The sequence below is a fragment of the Gymnogyps californianus genome, chromosome 2 (assembly GCF_018139145.2).
Source record: "Gymnogyps californianus isolate 813 chromosome 2, ASM1813914v2, whole genome shotgun sequence".
In the NCBI taxonomy this organism is placed as follows: domain Eukaryota; kingdom Metazoa; phylum Chordata; class Aves; order Accipitriformes; family Cathartidae; genus Gymnogyps; species Gymnogyps californianus.
The window spans coordinates 24,630,909-24,654,105 of NC_059472.1; the positions used below are offsets into that span (position 1 = coordinate 24,630,909).

At 43.5% G+C, this 23,197-nt stretch overlaps 1 protein-coding gene across 1 annotated transcript in view; it reads right to left on the reverse strand.

Moving 5' to 3' along the window:
- LAPTM4B (lysosomal protein transmembrane 4 beta) overlaps window positions 1–23,197 on the reverse strand; it is a 59,880-nt gene that overhangs the window by 24,847 nt on the left and 11,836 nt on the right. The window contains exons 2-5 of the mRNA XM_050890859.1: window positions 17,660–17,771; window positions 10,501–10,574; window positions 9,771–9,893; window positions 913–1,011 (exon numbers count right to left, since the gene is read on the reverse strand). Coding sequence (XP_050746816.1) covers window positions 913–1,011; window positions 9,771–9,893; window positions 10,501–10,574; window positions 17,660–17,771 — 408 coding nt within the window. The remainder of the gene's footprint in view (window positions 1–912; window positions 1,012–9,770; window positions 9,894–10,500; window positions 10,575–17,659; window positions 17,772–23,197) is intronic.

A 23,197-nucleotide genomic window follows, 5' to 3' on the forward strand; every position in this document is an offset into this window, starting at 1 on the left:
CTACAACATCCTTTTTGAGGTAGGGCACCAGAAGTGAATGCATGCTTACAGAGGTGGTAGGCATCAAAACGGCAAAGAAATCTTTAGATTTCTGTTTTTTTCTATTCCTTTCTTAATAGTCTTAGCATTTGATTTACTTGCTTGACCAGAACTGAGCAGTAAGCTAATATTTTCACAGGTCTGTCTATTACAGCTACAAGATCCCTTTTTCAGGTGGTCACGCTTAGTTCAGAGTCCACTGCAGTGTCTGTGAAACAAGACTATGCTTCCTTTGTGCCCACCACTTAGAATTTATCACCACCGAGTTTCTCTGCCATTTCATTGCTCAGTCACTCAGTACCATGAGATCCTCCTGCAAAGCTTTCTTGGCTGATTGTTTTCCCTATTTTGAATGACATTGCAAAAAAACGTTGTTAGATTTCCTTCCCCTTCCCAGATCTTTTATGAATGTACCAAACAGCATGGGTCTCACTGTTGTAAAGACTGATAATTTATCCTTATTCTCTATTTCCTAGCTACAGTCTGTGAGATGACCTTTTCTCTTGTTCCTATGAATCTTACGGTGTTTTTTAAAGCCTTTGATGAGAGACTTTGCCAAACACCTTTTGAAAATCCAAGAAGTCTGTATCAACAGGCTCTCCCTTATCCACTGGATGACCCACTCCTTCAAAGGATTCATGTGTCATGAGCTCCCGCTACACAAGCATCATGCTTCCCCATGGTGGCCTACATGTTCATGTGTCTGTCTATGAGATTTTCTGCTTTCTTTCCATAATGTCTATCACTTTGCTTTGTATAGCTGTCAGGCTGCCTGGTCTGTAGTTCCCTAGGTCTCTTCTAAAGCCAGGTCTCCCAGCAAGGGACATTCCACCCATGGCCAGAAGTAGACTTTATACACAGTAATGCACTTACCTTAAAAGCCAAAATGATACTTATGAAAAGGAGGATAATCACAACCAGACACGTAGGGTTCACAGACATAATCTCTTCCTTGTAGGGAAAATTGGTGGGCTGCATAAGCAAAATAAGCAAAACACTCTAAGTTAATCTCACAAGTCATTTAAAAGCCATTCAATCAGTGCACTCCATAATTAACAGCTTACAAAACTTTCTGTGATCTACTAAATTAGGAGCTCTCTGCACCAATAAGCAGTTTCAGTAAGCTTGGCTGGAACAGGCATTGTGAAGACTCAGCTGCCAAACGTTCCCTGGAGAGCTAAGGGATTTGCTTTTTGCTTGTATGTGGTGTGGGCTGTCTTTTCCTCTGTGCACATTGGGTTTGCATCATCTGACACAAACTAGCAAAGGACATCTCTCTGGGAGCTTTGCAGCAGGAAACCTGCCATCTTGGGCAATGGCAGGCAAGTCTTGTACTTATTAACTAATCGTTATACTAGCACTGGTTGCCAAAGACCAGTGGCAGCTCCTTCCAGAAAGTCAAAGCAGGAAAAGCTGGACAGCATGATCCTTTCACCTAAATATTTGATCAAAAGACATTGGGTCTATTCCACTTCATCTTATTTTGGCTAAATTTGGACTGCTTCTCCAGGAGCATTTATTAGTGCTGCTGTCTGAGTGCATGCCTCGTGGAGGCATGGGTCCTACAGGGGAGCAATGTCATGATTTCAAGTCGAAATGTGCTCCAGGTCCTTCTGTTATCATCTCATACATGAAATGGATGTGACAAAATTAATCTTCCTAATTAGCGTAGGCTCTAGTGATTTACAATTGTGAAACACTTTAGGATCACTGGCTGAAAAACAACCTCTAAAAATGTTTTACTGTATTTGTTATTGCTTAAAGAAAACACAACCTTTAAAATGAATGTTCCAAATCGTTTTGAAATATTGCAAGGCACAAGTTCCTGTTTCAGTTAGAGTAAACCATTGTTCACAGGCAGAGCTGTTCTCCACAAAAGATAGCTCTGCTGCAACAGTAGCTCATTATAACTGAATGCATTAGCTCCTTCCACACGCAACCCCCCTTTCCCTTACAGGTCTAATTACTTAACCAGGCCAGCTCTGCACCCTTGTCAGGACAATTAACTAGACCAAGCTATAACTGTATTCTTGGCGATGATGGTGTAAATCCAGAGTAACCCCTTAATACACCTTATACCAGCACTCGGCCCAGTGCATCAGGAAATGATCTTGTTTTTGGACAGCTGCTCTTTATTTAGTGCTTCCATGAACTGTTCAGCGTGGTTAACATCAACAGCAGCTGTAACCGTTTGCAGATAACTGTTACATAAGCACATTTTCTGCTTCTTGACAGCAATGTTTCTGTTCCTGTACTGAATTTCATGGCTGAAGTTTTTATCACATTATCTTCTTTGTCGAGGTACAGCTTTTGTAGGAAACTAGCTTGCTATAGTTCAATAAGTTGCTGCTTTTTTTTTTTTTCCACAGAAGGTTATTGCTAAATATAGTGGATGTGGTCACCCAGAGACCAAGAAAGCAAGAGTATACGCCAAGAAAAGATGCACTGAAAACTAAACACAAACCTTATATGCAGAAAATGTAAGTATTAATGCCACAGCCTCCCTTCCTGCTTGCAGGAGGGAGGCCATGGACATGGTTAGAAAGTCCAGTCAGTTAAGGACAGTTACAGTAAAACTGCCCCAAAACAATTTCTTTAGTACTGACCTACCATTAAAAAACTAGTCAAACTAGTTTGTGAATGTAACAAAAAACTCCTAGTGAGGCTCTGGTCTTCCTACACTCTGTTTTTTGGGAACGAGTCACTGGTCAAAGACTGGATGACTGCATGCTGGGGTCTTGGCCATAACCTAATGGCTTGTTTCCAGATGTCAACTCAACTGGGATTTGCACGAGGGCAAGAGGAGAGCGAGAAAATGACTAAGAAAGCTCCCGCTACCTTGAAGAGCAGGAACATCTGCTGGAGCCATGAGCCCCGGCCAAGTCTGGGAGCAGCACGTGCTGCTGAGCAGCGCCTGGCCCTCCCTTACATCAGCAGTGTTCCAGGTGAAAGGACAATAATTCAGCATCGAAAGCAGCAAGCCAGGAGAGCAAGTGAGGAGCAAATGCTGCGGTTTGTCTCCTTCAGGCTCAGCTTTCCAGGTCTCTGTCTTGAAGAGATGTGAGGTGTAAGCACGCGCCAGCAAGGTGGTGGGTGCTGCACCCATGTGGTGGTCACCACCACCCACAGGTGCCTGGGAGATCTTGGTGTGGGGTGTGAAAACTGCAGCCGGCCCCTCCTGGAGCTTCCCGGCTTGCTGTGTGGGAGAGAAAGCTTTCAGGGCTGCAATGAATAGCCATGGGGCGTCGGGTCAGCATGGAAGAAACTCCCTTTGTTTGCTAACCGGGCTGGTGGCACCTGTCAACCAGCAGACGTTTAACGCTGGCTTGCCCAGGCTGGCCTACAAGTAGTGTGATCTTGACTCACAACTACAAACCCCTTCAGTGCAGTAGGAAAAGCAATTTATAAAACCTGCAGCTTTGGCAAAGAAGCAGGAAAGATGGTGGGAAGCATCTCGGCTGGCTCCCGGCGCACCTGGTGCAGGCACCATCATGGAGCTGGTGCCATCAGGAGGCCCTTGGGGTTTTCCCATGAAAGCAAACCCTCCCAAAATCTCATTCACTCCCACAGAAAATGGGTACCAACAGTGGTTCCGATGAATCAAAGACCCATTGCCCTCCACCAACTGCAGTGATAAGCTTAAACACTGATGTGGATATATGAGGTGGGAAGACAAATTCTGCTCCTGTGCTGGGGGTTTGCTCTCCTGTAGGAGACCAGTAGTTGAAATCCTGCTGCTGAGAAGGCCCCGGACACCAGGCTCAGTGCTGCAACTTCTGGGAAAAGCTCAGTGTCAAATGTTGTGCAATGTTTGATAAAGCTGAGACTGAAGTATGGCTGGGTGGGAAAAATTAAGCCCATCACTGGAAATACAGGAGTGGCTTTGCAGAAGGACATGATGAAATTTTCTATACAAACAAGAGGTAGTTGTAGTGGTGTGGCACCGGCATGCTAAAGTCATAATTAAAGTGTCATTTATAACCTTGTCACGGACATGGAGAGGGCTGCATGCATAATATACCTGGTAAACTTTCAATTTAAAAAAATTTACTGCTTATACATAGCAAAGCTCTATTAGACACTTAAAAAGAATCTAAATCTTGCATGAAAAGTATATTTCTACTGCATCGATATTGTACAAATGCACAAGAAGAATAAAAAGTCCAAGGCTGAAGCCCTTTCTCATTCCTTCAGCCTGCTTGCATCACCTTTCATGTTTTCCTTCCCCTTGGACCACAAAAAATCCACTTTAAAAGATGGTGTGGATTCTCTTTCAACAGTTAAAATCTTCCGAGTATCAGAATCTTACAAAATTGAAAGAAAACAGTAATGTGTCTGTAGAATTTTTAAAGCTTTGCTATGAAGTTAGTAATACTTCTTCTTTGGAATTATAAAATGGCATTAAAAAATGTCAGAAAGGATATTCCTTTTTTAAGCTTTAGTTTATAGGAAAAATTTCATTAGGTTTAATCTCTTTTACGTTCTCTAGACGTTTCCCCTAGGATTTAAAAGCGTGACTGATACTACCTGAATTGTTAGACAGCAGCATTGCAAGTAGTCCCATAGTAAAGCCATTTAATATAATTTGAAATTTTCTTTCGACGAACTGTAATAGTCCTGTACTTTAATAAAAACCAAGTTTGCATAACTCAGTTGCAGACTAGCCTGTTCTGCACCTCTGCTTCAACTCATTTCGTATACTGTTATCAGATGACAGAAGATGAAGTGTTTAATTTGAAGGCTTTAGAAAGCCCATATATCAAAGATTTAGTGGGGCTAAAGAAAAGAAGTGTGCTTTAGGTCAAACTGCTTTAGACCACTACTGGTCCAAGAACCAAAATTATTTTTACTTACACAGGCTGGATTTACTGTATGTGAAGGTTTTTGTTTTTCTAGTGACAGTGATAAGGACCAAGATATCCAACGTAACCCTTGGAAAGTTTTATCACGTGATCACCACACCGCATTTCAAATGCTAAATTTGTAACATCTACTTATTTTACGTGACCCTTCATGCTGAGATGCTCTTGCAATTTATGGGAATTAAGTGGCACATCTGTGTGCAACTGGGTATTAAAAGGCAACAAAAAGTTTCTAAAGACACTCATGCCTCTGAAAGAAGCAGCCAGGGTAGGCTGACGTTACCAAATACCCTGTGAACACAATGTTCCATATTTTACAATTGCAACATTTTCAGTTAGGGCTCTGCCTAGCCTATTGATAGGTACTCATTTATCATCTTGCTAAAAGTACATGGAGGGTTTCACAGTAGCTTGCAACTCATCACTGACAGACTGAAATCTGGTAGGTGTGCACAAAAGTGAATAGATAACATAATTCTAGATACTAGCGTAGGGAAGCAGAAATGGTTAAAAACATGGGGTTTCCACCTTAGAGGAAGAAAAAAATGTTCTTCTGAGACTGCGAAATATATTCCATTACCTAATTCATACCTTCGTCCAGATTTTCAATAATGGATTTGAAGAACGATTGGGATTTTTCATTTCCCTTATGGAGCTGTGCTCCCTAAAATATCATTCCCCAAATTCAGAGCAGTTTTAGAGGAACAAAAACTGTAAGAATGCCAGGAAGAAACACAGCCCTTGCTTTCTGCGTAACTTGGCAGACCTCTGCAAAGGGGGTGAGGGCAAGATGACTCTAGGGCTTATTTATAAATCATCAGGAGGGATCACACCCAACTGGCATGACTCAGGTCTCACCTACAGGGACAAGGGTATTAACTGCAGTCTTGTTCTAAACGCAGTGTTTGAGATGACAAACCTATCTACCATGAGTATTATTAAAAGGTAGGGAAACAAGTCCACAGGTACAAGCCTGTTTAACAATATTTGAGCGCTAGCACTGCGTTGATGGCATTATTGCTAAAAATTTGAAAAGCTTGTTTTTAGTTTCATTTTGTTGTGTGTCTGAGTATCTGATACCAGTGGATGTGATCTTCACCTCTCCCTTTCACTTTTGCCCCCTCAGACAGAGTGTATTTGCTCTGAACCAAATGCAACAATCCGTTGCCAACTGATGTGGCCCTTCCAGGTACGGGTACGAGGGGTTCCTGCTGAGCCACTGGTGCTTGGGACCACAGCTAAGACACAGAAAGCCTAAACAGTTTCAAAGCAGATGCAGAACAGCTTCAAAACAGCTTCAAAACTTCGTTGAACAGGTGACATTAACTGTACAAAATTCATCACAGCTCTTGGTAGTTTTTGCCAATCACTAATCTCCACTGTGAATGATAAAATAGAAATGACTCCTGGTTTCTAAATGAACTTAACTTGCACTAGCTTTTAGCTACTCATTATCATTATGCCTCTCATCTAATTTAAACAGCCTTTTAATACCTCATTATTCTGCATATGAAAATCCTAACAGCATCACCTCTTGGTCTCCTTTCTCGGTAAATGAAGCAGGAAAAGTTGATTGTCTCTCATCATATGACAATGTATCCAGCTTTTATATAGTTTTTGAAGGAATTTTCTGCATGTTCTCTGACTTTTAAACATTGTTCTTTACAACCAGACACCATAAATAGACAGATGAAACCTATGTCACCAACTGAGAAGGGAAGTCTCCTCTCCATCACTATTCATTGCTGTTTTTTTCTGTCCACAAATCCCATGAGCAGTTTTTGCAAACAGCAAAAAAACCTGGGACTCTTGTTTTGGCACTTGGTTCCCTAGACCGCTTACAGGGTCACTGCATCCCAGGTACAGTTGCCATACTGTATGCTCATCTGTATTTCTCATGTTTTTACATTTCTTTGCATGTAGCAATGTAGCACACATTAATGACTGAGCTCAGGTTCTACGTCAGTCTAGCTCACTGATTAATGGCTCCGTCCTTAGTGTTATTTAGTTCTGCCTTCATTTCTGTGTCAGCCACGGGTTTTATTAGAAGTGATTTTGCTGGGAAAAGTCACAAGTACTGCCTCTGGGAAATGCAGAGATGTGCTCACTTTGGGCAATGCAGGGATAGGGTCTTTCAGAGGATGTCACAAAACAGCTAGATTAGGCTCCTGCTCGCAACCTCCCGCTAGAGGACTCGATCCCTCTAGACAGTGAGCCTGGGGAAGCTTTCCCAAGGCTGACGTTAGCCTTTGTGAACAGCCTCTTGGGTACCTAGTTTATTAATGGAAGTCAGGAAGAGCATGAAATCTGCTGCTGATTCCTGGAGACCTTCCTCTACCCAAAATAGAAACTCATTGGCAGATGGTTGGCTTGACCGCAACCCTTTGCAGTCTGCCAGCTAACCTCTCCTAATCCATTTGATACATCCTTTATTGATCTAGTGCTTTATTGTTGCTCTGAGCATCATGCTGTGAAGTCAAACGTCTCACGAAAGTCTATTATGCCCCTGCCCATCTTTATTGACAAAGCCAGTAATCTTGTCAGTGAAAGAAAATGAGTTTGCCTGCAGGACTGATTTTCCGTGAAACCATGCCGGCAGTCGTTAATCATATTCCTCTGGTCTAATTCTTTATCAATTGACTCTCCTCTCAGCCCTTCTGTTATTATTCTGCTTGGTAGCAATGTCAGGCTAATCAGCCTATAATTATCCTGGAAAACCCCTTGCCCTTTTGAGCACTGACAGTTTAGCACTCCTGAAGTCTTGCAGCATTTCATTACCAGTCCAGAAAATGATTTACAACAGTAAGACAAAGACATGTGCAACCAGAGATTTTAACGCTCCGGAGCAGCAATGTCGCCCACAAAGTGCCCTGCTGCACCGTTCCCAACGCCTTCCAAGGCCTGCTCCTTGATTTCTGCTACGGAAGGGCTTATTATTTTTTTATCTGCAGGAACGACAGTGATATTTTAGCAGACGTTTTGAGAGAATCAGCTGCTCTTTGCCCTTCTAGTGAGCCAGCTCCAGATGTAGCACCAGGTTTTCAGCAGAAGAGCAGGGGCTTTTTGGTGCACAGCTCCCAGCCTGCTCCTGTCCCCCTCACATTCTCGCACAGTGACCAAGACTGAGTAAAACCTGGTTACAACTCATGCTCTGGGAAGAGGGGGGAGTTCCTGCAGCCACACAGACGCCGGTGCTGCCACAGGAGCAGAGCTGGCACTGATGCAGAAGCGAGGGACTGCAGGCCAAGGATGGGCAGGAGGGCTCCAGCCAGTGGCAGTGCCACCTTCAAGCACTTGTCAAGCTATGGCCGTAATTTGCTCTTTTCCACTCGTATCTCTGAGAACCTTTTGAATTATTCCTCCGCTTCTCTTCCAGTGTACCATCAGCTGTGAACGCAGGCAGGTGTTAAATAAGGCGAAGGATAACAGGCCCCCGATGCATCCCAGCTCCCGCTGGCTTGACACATTGCCTCTTCCCGCAGATTTGTGTGGCTACTTATCTGCCTGCTGTTTCTCATTACCTGTTATTTATACTGCCCTAGCTAGTTTTCCATCCACATTACAAAGTTCACAGCCAAGCTAATCTGTATTCAGGTTCTCAAGGCAGATTTTCAGAGGCAGCTGCAGCGTTGGCTTCTCCAGAGCTCTGCAAGTCCACCTGAACCCTGCCGGACATGGCATATGGTCCTGTGATGAGACAGAGGCTGGTGGGCTCTTGTCTTTACTTTAGGTGGTTGCAATCCTATCTTGTAAGCTTATACAATACTTGCGATGGATGTTTGGCCAAAGTAGACCATGGCAAGAAGGGAGCCTCTAATTGTCCCTAATACAGCATCCAAAAATATTTTCTAGCAAAAACAAACCTACATTGAATCAAACTCCTGCCTAATGAAATCTGTGTTAAAGCCACCAAATAAATCAAAAGGAGCAACAGAACATCTTTGAAATAGCACCAAAAATAAGCCACTGGGTATGAACATGTGCTGGTTTCAGCTGGGGTAGAGTTAATTTTCATCCTAGTAGCTGGTACAGTGCTGTGTTTTGGATTTAGGATGAGAATAATGTTGGTAACACACCAATGTCTTAGTTGTTGCTAAGCAGTGTTTACACTCAGTCAAGGACTCTTCAGCTTCTCATACTGCCCTGCCAGGGAGGAGGCTGGGCGCGGCGAGGGGGCACAAGAAGCTGGGAGGGAGCATAGCCAGGACAGCTGACCCAAACTGACCAAAGGGATATTCCATACCATATGATGTCATGCTCAGTATATAAACTAGGGGGAAAGCTGGCCAGGGACTGCTGCTCAGGAAGAGGCTGGGCATCGGTCAGCGGGTGGTGAGCAATTGTATTGTGCATCGCTTGTTTTGTATATCCTAATTCTTTTATCATTATTATTATTATTATTTTCCCTTCCTTTTCTGTCCTATTAAACTGTCCTTATCTCAACCCACGAATTTTATTTTTTTTCCGATTCTCTCCCCCATCCTGCTGCGGGGGGAAAGTGAGTGAACGGCTGTGTGGTGTTTAGCTGCCTACCGGGTTAAATCATGACAGAACAGAGCAACTCTGAATCCAAAAGCAATCACTTATTATCTATGTCTTGCAATACGGGTCTCATTCTAAATGAAGTGGTGCTGAGAGCTTCCACGACATTGCAAAACTCCAGAGCTCTGCACAAATATTGTAATAAGTTAGTAATATAACCTTGCAAGGATGTTGAATACAGACTAGCAAGGACTGAGAGGACTTTTCAAGGACTGCATAGGAAGCCAACAGGAAACTGTAGGCTAGAAATACAGGACAAGCAGTGCACCTTGCACAGTTTTTTTTCCCCCAAAGCCCTCAAAAGCTTGTGAACATCAAGTGATTTACCAGCTGGCAGAGGTAGTCCTGAATTGTGCTGGGATAGACAAGTACACTGATAGCAACCAACGTGTTGAGAGCAAAGTCAAAGATCTGGTAACAGAAGAAAGGGATGATCCAAGCTGCATGTTGCTAAAAAGGAAATAAAATAAAAAATCATCAGCCACAAGTTAAAATAGAAGGATATATGTCTTTCTGCACTAAAATCTAAGGAATATTTGACACAATGCAGTGTTAAATCAGCTAAAAGAAATATGACATTCAGCCAGAAGGGTTGGCCAAGCCAGTTTGGCTGCTGAACTGCAGTAATATGTGTGGTGTAAGTCCCATAACTCATTATACTAGGACATTTAGAAACCACATAACACTTTTTCCCCCTAATTAATAGGATTAATATTGGGACAAACCACAGGCTTGGGAGGTGAATGGGGAAAAATTCCCTTAACTTTGGTAGGTACAAGATTCAGTTCTCTGAATTCACAATTTGCCCGGAGCTTACTCATATTTGAAACCACAGACAGTCAACACAACTGGGCAGTCTTCCTGCCTGCAGCACGGGGCCCTGGGATACCACTGATCTAAGCAATCAGTTCTGCTGCCCCTTTGACTTCTTTTTTTCCTCTCAGTTTTCAGCTAAACAACTAACCAAGAAATTGTTAGAAAGCAATTTTCTTAGTTTTGTTTCTACAGAGTTGTGTAGTTCACCTGATTTATGTCTTCACCCAATATAATGAATTACCTTATACGCGCCATATGTAGCCATTGCACAGATCAGAATCATAAGAAGAGAAATTGCTGTGGCAATGCACATATCTGTAAGAGAAACACATCAAAATGATTGCAGATAAATTCAGAGCTTGGTTCAGTTATTTTGCCATCTACCTCGTGCAAAGCATCTCAAAAGGCAGGGTGGGAAGTGGGTGGAGATGGGGTCAAGTGCATCATTCAGCCATTGCTGGAGGAAATCTCTGGCTCTTGTGGGAAACCTCCTAAATATGAGAAGCACAGACAGTGGTTACACTGTGCAAGCCTCTGCAGCCTCCTTGAGGCTGTGGAGACGCCATGAATGGTTTAATTTTTCTGAGGATTTTAAAAAATCAGAAGCAGTCTTGACAAGAAGACTGTTTTGCTGGTGATGATGACATCTGTAGTCAGAAAGTGTCTGCTTTTCTGCACTACGGATTGTGTTTGCACTAATAGCTGCTGCATACCATTGCTCACATATCTCTAAAAACTTTGGAAAAGCAGAAATGAACTTTTGAAAGCAGAAATGAACTTTTAAAAGCAAAACTGGCAGGTAGAGGCATCTTAGAGCAGAAATAACATCTTGGAAATTTTCATTTCAACCAAGAATACTACAGAGATATAGAGTTTATTAATGAAGATGTATAACTGTCAGGAAAGGTGAAGTAGTAAAGGAAGGAAAATATTCTTCAAGGTTTTGATTGGAGTAATTACAGGACTCCTATCTTTTTCTTCTATTGCTGCTCAGCTTTCAATTAACTTTTCGTTAAATTTAAGAAGTTCCTAAGCCACAAACACCTGGAAGGAGATCCTGGGGGAAAAAATTACATATGTTTGGTCTTTTTGTATACGCCTCCCTGGATATCATTACAGGCCATAGTCAGGATACCAGAAGTGTATTTCTGAACTCGACCTTATAGTGAGTTTGGGAGTGCAACTGAACATTGCAACTACTTTTCTGAGGCTAAGCCAGTACACAAAGAGGAGAGAGGACATGAGGTATATAGGACATGACTTTAGAGATCCCACCTCTGTTGGTATCTGTGAGGTACCTGCTGTTCACATTGCTGTCACCAAGTGCATTTAAACTACCTGCCTTGATGAGACATTAGGTGGACTTGAGACACACAAATACATGATGGTGTTCAGGCTGTTCACTACCTGTCACTGCCTGACTTTGGAGGCATTCAAAGTGTGAAGATGCCTCCATTTGAACAGAGAGTTGCCACAACATCTAACTCCAGCACATGATGAGGAGCATCCCACAGCATGGGACAGTCCCTCCACCTCCCTGGCTGCATCAAAATGAAGTTCTGGGTAGGTGCCCTGGAGCCTTCATCAAAGTCCCTGAAAGGTCCTGATCTGGTAGGTGTGGACAGGTCTCACCTACCACCACCAGGCAGCAGTGCAGGTTCACCCAGGTCATGGCTGAAAAGGAAGGACAGACACTAAGTCTTGTCTGTCATTTTTTCCAGCCTACCAGTACAATCATCCATGTAGAAGACAAAGGACCCAGTCCTTGATCCTCCTCCGCCTGAGGGAACATAAACCTTGCATTAGCACAGAGCTCCTGCTGGCACAAATCCAGATTTCTGCTGGCCCTTGATGCAGAGAGGAAACTGAGACTTGTGAAGCTGGTGGAAAAATGAGCAAGAGCAGACTGTTGCTGGCTGGTGAGGGTGTCTCCAGAGAGTGCTTATGTATGTTGGGCTATAGGCTTCTTGGGTACCATGCCTACCAATGGCAGGATTAAGGACTTAGGAACCCAGGTCTCCCCTTTTCCAGGACACTGCCTGTGTCCTGGGTTTCAGGACTCTTGGTCTCTCTCTCTTAGCCCCAAATTTTGTCCTTGTGATATTGCATAGAGACTCAAATGCAACAGAAGCAGCCCTATTGCAGGCTATTTCCTAATTTAATGGATAGGGCCCCTTTCCTGGGCACTTGGAGAAGCACATTTAAACCACTGTAGTCTGATGAGGGCCTGGAGTCCAGATGTCCTTACTCACAGTGCAAATGCTTCAATCTTTGTCTTATTGTCAAAATAAGCAGGTCTCACCCAGGAGAGACACCGGCACTCAGCGCTGAGATTAGCTGCACCCCTTTGCTCACCGCTTCCTACCCGGTGGCTTTATGCAGCTCGGCTTGTGGGTGCTTGGAAATGCCATTGGGAGGCAGCTGGGCTCCCTGCTCATAATTCAGGAGGGGATGACATCTCAGTGCATCCCAAATCGCTCTTCATCCCAAATTGCTCTTCAGAGGCACCTCCTTCTCCTCTTGACTGTGTAGAGAATCCGAACATTCAGCGCAGGCGTCTGAGCTGCATTGCCATGACCAGTCTCCAGCTTTTTAGGAGCTGTAAGGCTATGCTGTGCCTGTTAGAGGTGATCTGAATTCTGCCCTCAAGAGGAAGAAGCACCCACAAAACAAACCTGTACTAACAAAAGGTACTGCAGCCTCCTCAGACACTCTTAACTGTGTGGTCATTTACTCTGGCTGCCCACATACATCCTGTGAAATCAAAATGATTTTGAGTAGAGCAGGTACAATCGAGGTAATGAAAGAAAAGAAGAGAAGTGGAAATGGCTGCCTGTAGCCACTGCCCATGTATTTATTCTGTCCGTTCGCAATCCCAGTCACCTACTCACTATATCCAAGAGGAAGCTGCTGTCATTGCCATTTGCATCAGATGCAGCAGTCACAGGCCTTGCTTTGCTTGTGACCGCAGCAGCACTGGTTCAGAGCCAGAGCCTAGCAAACTGCAATAAACTTGACATTGAAGCTCTGGTCTGACACACTCATGTTCCCCATCTCCAGTGTCTCTCTAGCTGTGCTCCACCGTGCCAAGTCCTAGTTGGCTCAAGCTGGTTCTTTCTCATTTAAGGCTTCATTGAGTTTTTCGAGCTGTGTCAGCTTCAATTAATCAGAATGAAACTAGATATGTAGCACATTAAATGAGAAGCTAACAGGGGTGTGTGAATTTTTTTCCATCCATGCTGCACTTTCCGTGGCATTCATGGCTAGAAGGGCTGTACTTGGACCACTGCAGTGGTTATACAGCCTAGTGTCCTAGATGGCTTTTTGAGTTTTCTGCTTGGGTTTAAAGAAAACAGTTGGGTTTTTTTTCCTCTTATACCTTGCAGTGAGATCCTACCTTCCTGCCACACTGGGGAGAAGGTGCTGCTGGGGCTGGGCAGAGCTCCTGCCATGGGGTGCTTGCGTGCACAGCAAGCTTTGCAGCTGGAGCTCCCTTGAACCCATCTCACGAGCATTTCCTTGCATTCCCCTTTCCTCTTCCAGAGGAGACTGGTGGCGGGTGCTGCAGGGACAGGGAGGAGCAGCCAGCGAGGCCAGTCCCTAAGCCAGGACCTGTGTGGAGTCATGGAGACCTCAAATCCTCCAGCTCATCACCTGCCCCAGCCCTGGAGTTAATCGCTGGCTCACAGGTCCGACAGCAGGGGCCAGAAAGCTGCTGATCAGCAGCCTGCAATCCTCAGGCGGTTTTGCCCACCCTCCTAGCTTTATTTATCCAGCAGCCTGGCCTCCTTACTGCCAGCTAAGGATTACTGCCTCGCTCTCTCCTCCAAGCTGCTTGTGCAAGCTCGGTGGCACTGCTGCCAGCCACCATGCAGCCTCCTGGGTCGCAACCCGTGCGGCGGTGGCATTTTCTCTCCGGCAAATGAAGGAGGCCAATGAGAAGGAAAGAGTTTTCTGCATCTTTGAGTCCAGCTCATTTACTCCAGAGGATAAGGCTAGAGGGGAAGATGCAGCCCTGAATATGCTATGCTGGGGCAGGGATCTAGTTTTTTCCCCCTCCCTGTGACATGGGGCTCATGCTACATGGGTGGTGTTGATGGATTAGGGCAGGAAGGGTACCTACTCTACCACTTCTATTTACCCCCGCAACAGAAGTCCAAGCCTGCTGTCTGTAGGTTTCTTTATTAAAATTTTTGTATTTGAATTAGTCTTTTTAAGTCCTGGATGCATGCCACGTTCAGCAGAGAGACCATCACATTATTCTGCCCTGCCCTGAGACCTCTGCTTGTCTCATCTGCCTGTCCCAGGGCAGGGACACAGGCAGATTTTGGCCTGAGTTGTTGTCATCAGTGTCAAAGTTCCCCTCAGTTTCTGTAGGGCACACGTAGGATTTCAGTCCTTGTTGTCATATGGCTTATGAAGTATCACACACATTTGTGACACTGTGAAGGCAGTAAATAAAACCAAGCAACGCTCACTGCTTGTTTGGGCTGTTGACGTGTCAGGATCATGGTCTGTGTATCTGGAGAAGCTGAGCAGGAGGCTCAGGTGAAACTCTCTGGGAAGTCAAAATGATGTATAGGACTTTTCCATCTCCTGCCCAGAGATTATTAGTCTTTTAACAGCAGCAGTATTACATTGGGCAGCTCACATGTTTCTAATTTTTCCTAGTCCAGCTTCTAGTTCATAAACTCCCCCAAGCCCTAAGGAAATAATAAAAAGAAAGATGAGACTAAATGGGCTCAGCTGAATAGCCAGCACAGGAGGAAGCCCAGCGATTTCCCCGGCTCCCACATGTACGTCTCGGAGAGCCAGCCAAACCACACACACTGGTGTCTTCCAGTACCTCCATCTGCCGCATGGCAAGTCCTGGCAGACTTTTTTCTCCCTTGTTTCCTTTCCTAGAATAGAAGGGAAAAGCCATAACCTACAGCTTTTTCTAAGTCCTCAGGTAAATCCTTTCTCTGCTTAATCAAACAGGCATTTTGGAGCCTCTGGTAACACACCGGGAACCACGCTAAATCCTGAAATCAAGGCTGAGCAGCCATTTGCAGAAGAAATGATGCTGCACTGGCATTTTCAAGCAGTTTGCACTAGACTGGCTCTGTCTCTGCATGTGGCAGGAATTTTTCCCACTGCTGGAACAGAAAATTGAAAATTCTCCGTAAACTAGGCCTGAGCACAGCCAGAAATAAATATGAATACAAATATTGGGGGAATCCTGGTTTCTTGGAAGTCAAGGGAAATCCATCATTAACTTCACGTTAGCCATAATTCCACTACTGTGACTCATCTGATAAGTTTATTTCCAGCTGATGCTTTCAGATCTTTTATGAAGGAACCTATTTAAGGAGGCAGGGAAAGGGAGTGACAATTTTACATGCAAACTCTGTGTCTGAATTTACTTTTTTTTGTTTGCTATTGATAGGAGCATCAAAAGTAGTAATGAGAATAACAGCTACTAGTATTTCCATCATTATTATTTGTCAACACAAGTACATATAGATAACAACTTTGGGACTTTCATTAGCATAAAAATTGATGTATCTTCCTGTATTTCATACACATGATTACACATCTAAGAATTTCAGCACATGCAGGTAACCTGAGAAACATTTTTTCAAAAAAGACAAATAAAAGTAGGACAAGAGAAGAGCATGTGGAAGTTTGTCTGATGTTTTATCTCATAAGAAAACATTTCCTCAGATTTGAACAAATATAGTCATACTTAAAGAAAAAAATTATCTCCTGCCAGCTATTTCCAGTAACTATGAAAGCCAGTAGCCTGATTCAGCTGCCTTTATTCAGTAAGGTATTAAACCAGAGGGAGTCAAAGAATAAAAGGAGACATTAATTCAAATGTTCATTCGTAATTTAACTGCCTGTGAAATGTTCCCTTTACCAAATGGAAATGAGGTCGCTTGGCCCACAAGCCATCCTTTTACAGTCTTGCAGGGCTCACTTCAGAATCCTTGATAAAAAAATATAGAAAATACAATTTTCAAGTGTAGATGGAAATCCCCAATGTACTTGATCTGACAGCTATTGCATTACAAAACAGAATTACTATTTTAAAGCCTTGGGCACTGGCAGGCCTCTGATGTCGGCTATATAAAACCACACTGACAGACAGTCATTACCAAGGTTAATCTCTGAGAATTAGGACAAGGCAGTCAGTTTTAATATGTCAGAATCAGCTAGGAGCCCATCTGTATCTACTATGGTCCTTACTTTCTTAAATCCAGTTATATAAAAAGATTTCTAGTTGGAAGTTGTAGGTGGTTTTTCAATGAAGACACAATAAAGTAGCAATTGGCCCTTATTATTAATTAAATGTAGACCCTCAAGGCATATCTGCACTAAAGACCTTGTGGAAATAAGCCTCCTTTAACTGATATACCCAGCAGCTCTGACATACCATGAGTGCAATTATTTTTCTCATGTGTGGGGCTATTCCTTTTCCTACTGATATTTTTATTGATTTCAGTAGGAATGAGGAAAGGACTTAGAGCCTTTTGCTGTGGATGGGTGTGATTCTGAGCAGCAAGACACCGGTGTAACTAGCAGGAGACTTTGTTTCAGATTACTGTGAGAAATGTTGGATGTAACAATCTCGTGAGCAGAAATGAAAATAAACAGACAATTTTATCAAAATCACATTGAGGGAAAACTTTTCTAGATACAAATTATACTGTTAAAGCAAATCAACAAACCAAACATCACCAAACAATTTGAAACAGTCATGGAAGAAAGAAACATTTGCAAAGGACAGGAGGGTTTTGCAGGAGACAAGGGGCCTGGCTCACCCTTCCCTGAAACTGTATTGAAGATTTTCAGTGATGCCCTTTGGTGAGAGAAGGAAGCAGCCCTGTGTTATCACTAATACGTCTATGACTATACAGTTAATATTTATACTTGCATCTATTACAACAGGTTTGTGCAAGTCACGCCATATGCACATGGCGGGTGTGTAAATATGTACAACATGAATGAACACATTCAGCCAGTTACATAAATAGCAGTATGGGTTCTTATGCATGTGCAGGCGCTACGGGATGTGGTGCTGGGAGGTGCAGAGACTCTGGATCTCCCTGTGTCTTGCAAAATCCCCCTGGGGCTTTCAGCATCGTGCTGAGGGATAACATGTCCATGTCAAGGGTTGGCTCTGCCCCTGCCAAGCCAGGACACAGCAGAACAGATGGATTACTAATAGGTAACAGATAAGGTTACTACTAGGTAACCAGTTTGAACAGTGCCATGAATACACCTTTCGCAATACCAATGCATCTGTAAGATACCAAGGTGAAGCAATAATTACAGGGCAGTAATTATTGGAATGATAGGATAATTACATAAATGTTGGAGCAATGAGTGCTAGTATTTAGGCAGTTTGTACTTACTGGCATCATCCATAAATTCAAATTCACCCCCTAATTCAGCACTGGTTAGGTGGTACTGGTCAGGATCGGTCAGAGCACTCAGCAGAATCAGCAATACCACTGAATTGATAATCTACAGAGAAGAAAAAGGGAAAAGGGTCAGGCTGTGAAAGTAATCCGTGAAAAACCTCTGGGCAACATATACCCACCACAGTCTATGCCAACTATGGCAGAGGCTGTTTTCCAATTGTACAACTGTAGTATTTACCTAACACTGCAATTAGTTTCTCTGGCTTTGTGTCAGCTGGACCTATTTCTTCCCCAGGTGGCAGCAGGAAAATGAAACAAAATGTGGATTACCCCTTTTTGTTCCAACTGTCTCCCACACCATCAGAAAAGTTACCGCTGCTCTTTCAGATTATAAAACATGTTAGCACATCCACCTCAGTTTGTTCTGCTGCAAAAACTAAAATCAATTAAAACCAATCATTTTGAGATTATTACAAATGAGTGCTGTAGTCAAGGATTGTTAGCATGGCAGAGCTGGAACTGGGAACAGGCCCTGTGAAATTGCTAGATGATCAAAAAGGAGCTGATTTGCTGGAAGAGGCTGAATTTTAAGCAGCCGTGAGTGATGAGCTGATTGACATGAGCTGCTAAATCAGGAGGCCTTTGGGGGGACAGGAGTAGGTGGTAATGTGAGCCCAGTGTCTGATGCGCATGTTCCTGTGTCATATGGCTCAGAGAGACATTCACATACACTGAGGCCTTGGCTATGAAATGCAATAAGCAAATTAAATGCATGAATATAGTATCGAGTGATTTAGTAGAAGCAGATTGTCAAGCATCAGCTATGAGAGGAATGCAGAGGTAGCCAAGAGCTATATTTTAAAATAAACCTGAACAAAATGCTCATATCACTTTGAAGTGAAGAGGGCTAACTGCAGAACAGAAGATTGCTCAGCATGAAATAACGCAGCCTGGCTGAAAGATTATTCTACAGAACTAGGAAGATGACTGATGAACAGGAAAATGGAGAGAAGAAAGCTGATAATAGCATTGTGCTGGTTTTGGCTGGGATAGAGTTATTTTTCTTCACAGTAGCTAGTATGGGGCTATGGTTTGGATTTGTACTGAAAACAGTGTTGATAATTCAGGGATGTTTTCATTATTGCTGAGCAGTGCTTACACAGTCAAGGCCTCTTCTGCTCCTCACACCACCCCACCAGCGAGTAGGCTGGGGGTGCACAAGAAGTTGGGAGGGGACACAGCCGGGACAGCTGACCCCAGCTGACCAAAGGGATATTCCATACCATATGACGTCATGCTCAGCATATAAAGCTGGGGGAAGAAGAAGGAAGGGGGGGACATTCAGAGTGATGGTGCTTTGTCTTCCCAAGTAACTGTTATGTGTGATGGAGCCCTGCTTTCCTGGAGATGGCTGAACACCTGCCTGCTGATGGGAGGTAGTGAATGAATTCCTTGTTTTGCTTTGCTTGTGTGCGCAGCTTTTGCTTTACTTACTGACCTGTCTTTATCTCAACCCATGAGTTTTCTCACTTTTACTCTTCTGATTCTCTCCCCAACCCACCGGGGGGAATGAGCGAGCGGCTGTGCGGTGCTTAGCTGCCGGCTGGGGTTAAACCACAACAAGAGTATGCTGGGAAAGACGGATTTTTATTGCTTTGGTTCTCACTTCGAAGTCATCCTAATCTGATCACAGGTTACTAACAGCAACAAAAAGGTGTAGGAACACAGGCTATTAGAAGACATAACAGGCTAGAGAATTTCTTGGGTAAGATAAATGCTTTTTGATAGGCAAATTCCATCAAGTTTAGCTGATACCAGATCTGTTAGCAATGATCTTTGAAAAACTGTTGAGAATAGATTGAGTTCACAAGATGGGGAAGGAGCAAGCACAGTTTATGCCTTTTCAAAGCAGAAAGGCCATGTAAAGAATTTCTGGCTAGATTGTGAGATTTAAGAATAAAATAAACCCAAGAACAGACAATCAAGCATTCTCCCCATTAGCACTTCAAATTTCTATGGTCATAACCAACAATCACCATGGGCTTGTCAAGGACAAACCGTAATTAATTCATCTTATTTTCCTTCTCTGACAGGCTAAGAGGCCTCGTGGACAGGGAAAAAGCAGTAGACATCATCTCTTTGCATCTTAGCAAGCCTTTATGAGACAAGACATTATGATATTCTCATAAATGAGCTAGGAAAACCTGGTTTGGTTGAAAGTGCAGGAAGGTGAGTACACAGCCCGCTGGATAGTTGTAATGAAAGAATAGTTGTCAAGGATTCACAGCCAGCGTGGAACATATATTGATTAGGGTTTTCCAGTATCGTTGAAAGACTTGGTATTTCAAGTCACTTGTGACTTGTACCTTTCTTTAATTTGCAGACAATGCCAAGCCGTAAGCACTTTAAGAGATACGATTAAAAAGATTTTGACCACCTATGGCAGAATTCAGACAACAGAGCGCAATTCAGTACCAACAAGCATAGAGCATCACATTTGTGACAAACTGCAGAAGAACAAGAGGAGAAATAACTGAGTAGGTAACAGTTCCTCAGAAAGGAGTCTGGGTGTGACAGTGAATAAACTGAACGTGACTCAGTGCCATCCCATGAGCTCGTCTTTGTGGCTACATGGTGGTGAGCAGTACTGCAGAACCCTGGGTATTAGATGCACAAGTCATCCTCCCACTCACCCTCCACAGGGCCTCTGCAGAAAGGATCTGGTTCAAAGTCCTTCTAAAACGTACCAAGAAAAGCCCTGGGGAGGATCCTGCACCAGAACAGACGGTAATCAGACATCTGGAAAGTGTGACTGACAGGGAAAAAACTGGGGTTGCTTAGCAAGGAGAAGGTGGAGGGAGATGGTCTCAGTCTTTTATGTGCAGAAAGGGGAGGAAAAGAAGGAGGCAATAGACTTTTCTCCAGATCTGCGGGGAGATAAGTAAAGTAACAGATTTAAATTACAGCAAAAGGAAATTTAGGTTAGGCAGCTTGCTGAACAATAAGAACAATCAGACAGCAGAAGAGATTGCGTAGAGGGGGTTAGAGATCTTCATTACAGCATTTTTTCATAGAACAGTTAAATAGCTTTGTGTTGGTAATGCTGTAGTCATGGATGGTCTTGTCTTGGCTTTGAATACAGATCAAATGACTGTCGAGATTCAAAGTTACATTCTATAAATCCTACTAATTTTTAACATTATATATAACTTTATATTGCAATCCAGTTCTTGCTTTATACTCCTTTGCGGAAAGCTAGAGGACATATGCCAGTAATAAATATATTACTTAAGAAGAGTACTCAAAATAACCAAGCAATCAAAAACCATAAATGTATATAGTGTTGCTATTTTAAAGGCATACAAGTTTAATCTTTTGTACAGATATAGTCAGGAAGATTCATAAAATACTGACCTAGGCATTCTACTTTCTCCATATGGGTACGTCCAGATTCAGATTATGTGTTTGTCAGCATTGTCTTTAAGTCTCCGTGTAAGACACAGATCGTGTTTGCCTGATCTGAAGTCTGCTGCGGTCGGTAGGAATCTCTCTAATGCTCTTTAGTGCATCACTTTTCTGTTCTATCAGGTTGTTCTCTTGAGATCCTCATAATGATCTCTGAGCACCTTCCAACTGTGCTGTCAGCAGTGCAAGTGAAATACACCATGTATTTATTTGCTCACCCTCTTTCTCCGAGAAGAAATGTGTGCATGGTTGGGTGTGTTGTATTTGTTAGGTTTTTTCTTTTGTTTTGAAAGTGAAGCGACCATTGAATTTTGAAAAATGCTTTAATGCATAAATTTAGTATGCCTAAAAACTTACTGACGTAGCATCTTCCAAGGACACATAATCAAGGACAAGAGCATAAAGTGATTCCCTGTTGATATATGCAGTTTGTATGAGAGTTGAAATCTCTGTTCTAGGAAAAGCAAAGGAGATTTTTCTGCTCTCTCAATAGGGCCAAGATTTCCTTCAAGATGTTTTACATTCCTTCAGCAACAAATAATGTAACAATTAATTAACAATGCTTAGCAAGCATTTTCATTATGCAAAGTTTCAGTAAGCAACTAAGCCCTATACCTTCCCAATGAGACGTCTTCCTCCTTTTATGGATGGAGAAACAGAAACACATTCACGAACATGCAGCAGGATGATGTTCAGCGGTAAGAATAAAGTGCAAGATTTTGCACTATCATGTCAGAACTGTGACTACTGGGTCCTGCTGCTGGTTACGGCCATAGTGCTACCCAAAATTATGGGAGAGGGGCCCCGGCAGCACTAATAGGCCTTACTGGCCCTGCCCAGCCCCAACCTGGGCCTCCCCACACCCCTGCCCATGTCCCAGGACCCCATTTCAGCTCAGCCTGGGGTCATCAGTCCCTGCCCCAGTGGCACCACAGGAGTGCCGGTCTCCAGCCATGCTTCCTGGATGGACCCCTTGAATGCATGTTGCAGCTTGTCTCCAGTTGTGTCCCTGGTCTCATCCCCTTTTGCTCCTGGTTGGGCCCCTTGGATGGCCCCTGGCCCTGGTTCATCACCTGCCATGTTGGGCGCTGTTGATGGACCCCATTATCAGCCCCGAGTTCTGCACCGGGGCTCAGCCCCTGCAGGGTGGTGCCCAGAGTGCCCTAACAAGAGGCTGGACAAAGATCCCACAGAAAGTCCTAGAAATGTCCAACTGTCCTCTTATCCTGATACAGAAATAAAACAATAATTTAAAAAATCCCCAAATCTTGCTTCTCTGGCAACCAGATGGACTACATCCACCTTCTCATCAATGTGGAGGAGGAAAATAACTCTGCTTTGTAGAGACTCCAGAAGTATAATAAAAAGAGGAAAACAGGAAATATTATGGAGGAGATAGCTAGTCCAAATATTGGAGCATTACTTGGATTTCCTGCTCTGGGCTTACAAAACACAATTTCAGATTTGAGTAGAAGGTATTTTAAACAGCAACAACTGTGTGAGAGAAGGTGCGTGCAGGCATGAGGGAGAAAGGCAGCACATGCTGAGACTAGGACTGGCACTGCCAGCCACTGTGACTGCTTCCATCTGTACCATGATAAAGAACCAGCAGCTTATGTACGATGTGAGGCAGTTCTGCTAGAGGGAACGTGCAGCGTTTAGGATGCCAGGAAGCAAACCTCATGTCTTCCACAGACAGCATCCAGCATTTAGAAACTATATAATGCACTAAAATTTCAGACCTCTGCCACCAATGAGTGAGTTGCCTTCTTTTCCACATCATTTGTTCCAGAGATCAGCAGTGAACTGGTGACCCGTGGAGATAAAGTGCAGGGGAGGGAAGGTGTCAGGAACCACTGCATCAATAGGTGATGAGAAAATGAGTACCACTATAATTTCAGACCCTTCACAGAAGTGCAGCTGCATGGTATCTATCCCAGCTTATGTAAAATAAAATTAGTTCCAGTAGCTCCTAAGAGCATGCCATTAACACAGATCTTTTGCTGATTCCTAACTCAACCAGACAGAGAAATGCTCAAGCCAGCAGCTTACATAGATGTCTGT